General features: G+C 35.4%; 1 protein-coding gene across 1 annotated transcript in view; it reads right to left on the bottom strand.

Moving 5' to 3' along the window:
• Positions 1 to 7,500, bottom strand: part of LOC113814547 (glutamate receptor-like) — a 10,874-nt gene that overhangs the window by 1,040 nt on the left and 2,334 nt on the right. The window contains exons 4-11 of the mRNA XM_070144980.1: positions 7,289 to 7,444; positions 5,938 to 6,026; positions 5,231 to 5,331; positions 3,950 to 4,164; positions 3,044 to 3,199; positions 2,447 to 2,553; positions 890 to 1,053; positions 471 to 615 (exon numbers count right to left, since the gene is read on the bottom strand). Of these exons, the coding sequence (XP_070001081.1) occupies positions 471 to 615; positions 890 to 1,053; positions 2,447 to 2,553; positions 3,044 to 3,199; positions 3,950 to 4,164; positions 5,231 to 5,331; positions 5,938 to 6,026; positions 7,289 to 7,444 (1,133 nt within the window). The remainder of the gene's footprint in view (positions 1 to 470; positions 616 to 889; positions 1,054 to 2,446; positions 2,554 to 3,043; positions 3,200 to 3,949; positions 4,165 to 5,230; positions 5,332 to 5,937; positions 6,027 to 7,288; positions 7,445 to 7,500) is intronic.

The raw sequence follows: 7,500 nt of genomic DNA on the forward strand, positions 1-7,500 counted from the left end.
TATTATGTTTTAGAATAAATTGCCTTCATTATGTATTCGAATTAATGATTGCTTCAATTATGCTTCTGAATAAATCTCTTTATACCTTTAACATGAAATGAAAAATGGTAACTGTGAACGACTCCATGTTCCATTTGTTAATTTTTTCGCCGTTCGGCCGAATAGTTGTCGGGAAAATGATCGATCGGCCAATAATCCGTCGGCAAAACATCCGTCGATGAGAATAATATTCGCCGAAAAGTCCGACATCCCTCATGAATTATGGGCATATGTTGGATATGTTGCTTCTTCCCTTTACGTTCAGTGGACAGTGCATTGGTTTATATATTCCTACTTATTATATTCATATGCAGTTGTCAAAGCGAAACGCCCATAAATGCAGGTCATGATCCACACGTCTTCGCGCCGGCCCTCCTGACGAGCTGTCCCGAACTCCGGCGGCCGAGGCTGGCGTCGAGGGAGGCGGTCACTTCCTTGCAGACTCTGCCAGCGTGTCGTCTCGCTTCTGCTTGCCCCTGAGTTCGCGGGAAGAGGTGCCAGTGCCACGGTGATCCCGGGAGTCCATTTTCTTCACGATGATTTCAGCGACGAAGACGCCTCCAGAAAGAAGAATGCCTGGAGGAGAAGCAAAGCAAAAGTGATTCGTATTTCAAACCACACACAGCTGGTAAACGTGGATGACTTCAAAGTTGGAACAATAAGAAGAGAGAGAAATAAGGAACAATAAAGAGTAAAAAAATAATGAACTCTAAGCAACGTACTGATAAAGTACCCAGCAACCGGGACCACAAACAACAATGAATGATGAACGGATTTTGAATATCTACATCCCGATCTATACGAACACACACACATTCGCTATACATATCTAAATCAAATAAAGACTCACCGGAAATATAGATGACGAAGACACCAAAGAAATCCACGATGTCGAGCGCTCGCAGTCCCTGTGAACCAGTGTTCGAAGTCGGTGGTTTGACGCAGTTAGTCCCGTTGGAGAACTTGTTTCGGATCAATTGTTCCGTGATTCCGAATTCTTTTATCCATTTAATTCTGTGGTAAAAGGTGCAAAGGATTAGTCTCGTCGGTAGGGAAGATATCCAATAAAAGAAAAATGTGGGGTTATTTTATGCAGCTGTTATTATATTTCCAATCCAACATCCATGCAGGAGCAATCACAGCCAGAGAGTAATCAACAACAATGAAACGAAAAAACAGTCTGGAGAGCCATGTGCAGATGTTACCTTATTTTCTTTTTAGTTTGTTTTCAATAGATAGGAGTGCTATAACAGTGAAAACTATCATTGCAAAGAATATAAGATCCAGCAGTTACGGCTCAAACAACCTGTGCAACAATTGCCACAAACAAAATTATTTCTAAGCGAGAGCTGATGATTGAGTCTTTGTAACAAATGTGCAAAGTAATTTCTATAAAAACCCACATGAACACGTCCGTTCGCTCACGGACAAACACGACTACATATACACGCAAACACACGCGTACACGTATACTTACGCTTACATGCACACGCACACGTCCGACCGTACATTCACGCGGGCGCACGCAGACACGCTTGAGCACATACGCACACACAGATCTAGGTATATATACACATACACGTATATAAACTCGTACAGTAAGAGGCTAAGATCTTTATACACTCATACGGAAGGTAATGTAAAGTAAAAAGCCAGTCACAGCAGAAACTTTGTTCGTACTCGTTATTATCTTGACTAGTATTTTTTCTTCTTCATTCCCTTAATCTCTAGTGGGGTCGGCCTTTTTGTTATCATTATTGATCATCTCAATTATCAAATACCCTTTCCAGCCAATTGCCTTGACGTAAATCGGAGTGCTAAGCCAAGTGTAAAAATAGTTAGTCCTAAAAATGTAAGTGAAACCTGGCGGGGGAGTCCGTAGACTTTCAGCGGTTTAATTCTACTGAAAGTTGATCTCAATAACAGACAATCGCGACCCAGAGATCGAATATCTGTATTTATGTCATCTAAATAGATATCCAAAATACAGAGAAAACATCTGCGTATAGAAAGAAACCCAGTACACTAATACATACACAAACATACACACACAAATGCACTCATACATACAAATATATATACACACAAGCATACATACATATAAACACACACATAATTACACTCATATATATAAACACATACACATACATATACATACAAATACAAACACACACACACACACACACACAAAACGATCAAATACACACCAAAACGTACACACACAAACTCACTAACCAAAACACACACACACAAACACACATATACAAACATACATACAAACACACACACAAATACACACACAAACACGCACACACATAAAGCCTCTCTCTCTCTCACACACACACAGACACAACTATACATACAAACACATACACACAAACTCGAAAAAAAAAAAAATTATGCTCACGCTTTATCCAATTTTGGCTTCAAATTGCTTCCTTTTCCAGTGAGGATTCCCATGCTTGTGGTTCTTAGAAAACGTTCCGGAAGAACAAAGATTTTACAGTTTCCCGTCTAGAAGAAGATAGAATGGCGAGTCAGATTTTAACAGTGTGTGTCTGTCTGTCTGTGTGTGTATAGATAGATATCTATTTATGTAGATAGATAGATAAGATATAGATATAGATAGATAGATAGATAGATAAGATATAGATATAGATATTGATAGATAGATAGATAGATAAGATATAGATATAGATAGATAGATAGATAGATAAGATATAGATATAGATATAGATAGATAGATAGATAGACAGACAAGATATAGATATAGATATAGATAGATAGATAGATAAGATATAGATATAGATAGATAGATAGATAGATAAGATATAGATATAGATAGATAGATAGATAAATATAGATACAGATATATATATACAAATGTATGCATTACATAATGAGCATAAATTACATAAATTACAATAAATACATAATTACAATAAATACATAAATTACAATAAATACATAAATTACATAAATTACATAATGAGCATAAATTTACCTTAGAGAAAGTGTCATGAGATGAAGCAATTATGGCCGACATAAGTGTGATTACTGCGTGCTTCCCCTGGTATGTTCTTTGAATTCCAGCTGGAATGTTCAGTTCCACGAAGGTCTTCTTGGCCAGAGAGCCGTAGAGGGAGTCTGGCGGGGCAGCCTGAGGGAGGAGAAGGTGTCGTGAGTAGGAGCAGACTACATGCAGTAGCAGGAGTGTCAAGGAAAAAAAGAAAGAAAAGAAAGAAGAAAAAAAAGAAAAATATATATATATATATATATATATATATATATATATATATATATATATATATATATATATATATATATATATTATCACAATAATTATTACAATTATTTACATTATCATTATCATTATCGTTATTATCCTTATCATTGTTATTATCATAAATAGTATTATCTTTTTCCTGTGCTTATCTTTATTCCTAGTACTCTTCTCTTGTCATTTCTATTATCGTTATTTTCTTTTGGCATATTCGCCGTCTTGGACATTCTGAATTACTGAATATCACTATATTGGGTGTTTACGTTCGCATTACTGTCTCTTTTATCTCTTAAAACTCTACTTTGGTTTATCTCACAAACGTAACTCTCCTCCTCCACACTCTACTGTACTCACACACACACACACACACACACACACACACACACACACACACACACACACACACAAACACACACACACACACACACACACACACACACACACACACACACACACACATATATATATATATATATATATATATATATATATATATATATATATATATATATATATATATATATATATATATATATATATATATATATTTATATAAACTAAAGTAATACCAAAAACAACAACAACAAAAACAACAAAAACAATAAAAACGTGAATAGCATTCCTAACCATGAGCAACTGATGGGCTATATGGCTTCCGGGAGACCAGATGACCTCGTCGGAGTCGGCCAGCTCCTGCAGGTTGTTGAAGGGCAGCTCCAGCGTCGGCAGGATGAGCATGGCCTTGAGGTTGCCCCGGTACACCACGCCCAGGATGAAGGCCACCAGGAGCCACAGGCCGCCCAGGATCCTTGGGGCGTACCCTGTGGGCTCCCAGGGGACAGCTGGGGAGGGGGAGCGAGTCACGCACGAGACCAGGGAGAGCAGTGATGAATTCTTGTATGTCAGTGATCAGTGTGTGTGTATTTGGGCACACAGACACACACACACACACACAGGGTAATCTTAATCTTAATTCCGCCGCTTCTACATCGACGATTTTGGTATCGTTGGATTCCTAGCACTGTTAACAATGCAAGTATATAGGTTTTATTACGCGGAAACCTCCCTATAGCGACATACTTGGGAATAAGATTCTCATTTTCATCTCCCCTTTATTTGATAAAGCTGCGCTAGGCGAAAGAAGGAAAGAAAGGAAGAGAGAAAGAAATAGAAAGAAAGAATAGGTATATATATATATATATATATATATATATATATATATATATATATATATATATATATATATATACACACATACCTGATATACATACATACCTCCCTGATAGCAGGGGTGGAGATGAAAAGTTCCAGGGAAAATGCGGGGTTAAATAACACTAATAATATAAACCACAATGAAAATAACGAAAAGGAAAATTCACATTACTTTCCACTGCAGGGAATTATCATCGTTATTTTCATTTAAGGTTATATCATGTGTTATTTAACCACACATTTCCCCTGGAACCGTCCATGCCCTCTCCTGCTATCGAGGCCAAGTTTGTCACTATAAGGGGGTTTCCACGCAATAAAACCTATATATTTGCAATGTGGACAGCGAGAGGAATCTAATGATACTAAAATCGTCGATGTAGGAACGGCAGACTTAAGATATATATATATATATATATATATATATATATATATATATATATATATATATATATATATATATATATATATATATATATATATATATATATATATATATATATATGTGTGTGTGTGTGTGTGTGTGTGTGTGTGTGTGTGTGTGTGTGTGTGTGTGTGTGTGTGTGTGTGTGTGTGTGTGTGTGTGTGTGTGTGTGTGTGTGTGTGTACTGATAGGCAGACTGATTACCCTATTCCCTTTGTTTTCTTTTTTTCTCTTTTTTTCGTAAGCTTTATGACTGAAAGTATGAGTCGACTCACGTTGGTTGATCAAATGGCACATAGTCCACAGCAGGGACCTCTCAACTGCCCTCTCTCTAGCATTGTCTCCCCTTGAATCACGTCGTTTTCTGTCTTTCATCCTGCCAGAATAATTGGGAGACTATAACAGACATGCTATTATAAATTCGTGATGGTAATAAGGCTTTTTCAACAGCTATATTTCACTTCTTTTTAAGATATCAGATAGATATATGCATATACAGACAGATATATTGAATAGAAAAGAAACAGAGATGATACACACACACACACACACACATATACATATACATGTGTGTGTGTGTGTGTACATATATATATATATATATATATATATATATATATGAATATATATACATATATATTTATATATATTTATATATATATATATATATATATATATATATATATATATATATATATATATATATATATACATACACACACACACACACACACACACACACACACACACACACACACACACACACACACACACACACACACACACACACACACACACACATATATATATATATATATATATATATATATATATATATATATATATAGAGAGAGAGAGAGAGAGAGAGAGAGAGAGAGAGAGAGAGAGAGAGAGAGAGAGAGAGAAAGAGAGAGAGACGAGAGCGTGAAAGAAAGAGAAAAAAGCGGGAAACCTAAATTAACTAATAGGTGCTGGCACTCACAGGCGGGTGCCATGGGCAGCGTATGAGCGCAGGACGAACCAGGTCGAGACACAGACGATTATGGCAGCGAGAAGCATCAGGAGCCACAACTGAGGAAAATATAACAGTAGGCAATATCTGCTAATAAGAATCATGATTTTGATAATAATGGTATCATCACTGATAATGAAAACGGTAAACCAATAGTGCTTGATTATGCTAATAAGAATAATGATTGTGATAAAAGTGACATCACCGCTAATCAAAACAGTTAACCAAGGAGTGCCTTATACTGGCAATGAAAATAACGATTGTGGTAAGAATATAATCGATAATGAAAACAGTAAACCTATAGTCCGTAATAGTGGTAATAACTATAATGATGACAATGATGATAATGAAAATGATAAAGGTAATAATGGTATTTATAAAAGTAATGATAATAATAATAATAATAATAATAATAATAATAATAATAATAATGATAATAATAATAATAGTAATAATAATAATAATAATAATATTGATAATGATTATGGTGATAATAACAATAATAGCAGTTATGATTAAAAATAATAATAACAGCAATTCTAAAAAAAATGATCAGTGATAATGATAATGATAGTTATAATGATAATAACATTAATAATAACAATAAAGGTACTTGCACTAATAGTAATAATGATGATAATAATGATGATGACGATGACAATAATGATAATAAATATGGTAATGGTGATGTTGGTGAGAATAGTAATAACAAGAAGAACAAGAATAATGTTGACAATAGATTCCATAATCATTGTTATTATGATAATGATTAATGTTATCATTATTATGATAATGATTAATGTTATCATTATTATGATAATGATTAATGTTATCATTATTATGATAATAATTGTTACTCTTGCTATAATTATTATTGTCAATATCATTATTACCATTATCATTGTTATTGTAGTTATTATCATTATCATTATTGCCATTATCATTATTATTGTAATTATTATCATTATCATTAGCATCATTATTATTATAATCATTGTTATTATCATCATTATCATTATCATTATCGGTCATCATATCAATAACGATATTTTTGACTACATCATTTTTGATAACGATAATTATTACCATCATGATTATAACATTGGTAATACTAATCATAATCAAATAAATCATCATCATCGTATAAAATGATAATTACTGCTAACAAAAGTGAGAAAAGTAATGAACTTGAAAATGATGAACTTGAAAAATAATGAACTTGAAAGGCAATGAAACCGAAGCCCGACGAGGAGACCGAACCCCATCCCACCAAAGGCCAAAGCAACGGCTCGTGGCGCTCGCTCGCTCGCTCGCAACCTACGACGGGCGAAAAGGGCTTGATGAAGCCCCTGATGTCGGACTTGAGGCTCGGCAGCTTGTAGGCGATGGCGAACTCGTCGATGAAGACAGGCTCCGTGAAGTCGACGGCCGCGAGTCGCTCCGTGGTGATGCTGAGCGGGACGGAGAGGTCGGCTTCCTGCGCGGAGAAGGGAGAGGGACGCTGGGTCTTCGGGTGTCGGGACATGACGTCCG

This window comes from Penaeus vannamei, chromosome 33 (genome assembly GCF_042767895.1).
Source record: "Penaeus vannamei isolate JL-2024 chromosome 33, ASM4276789v1, whole genome shotgun sequence".
Lineage (NCBI taxonomy): Eukaryota > Metazoa > Arthropoda > Malacostraca > Decapoda > Penaeidae > Penaeus > Penaeus vannamei.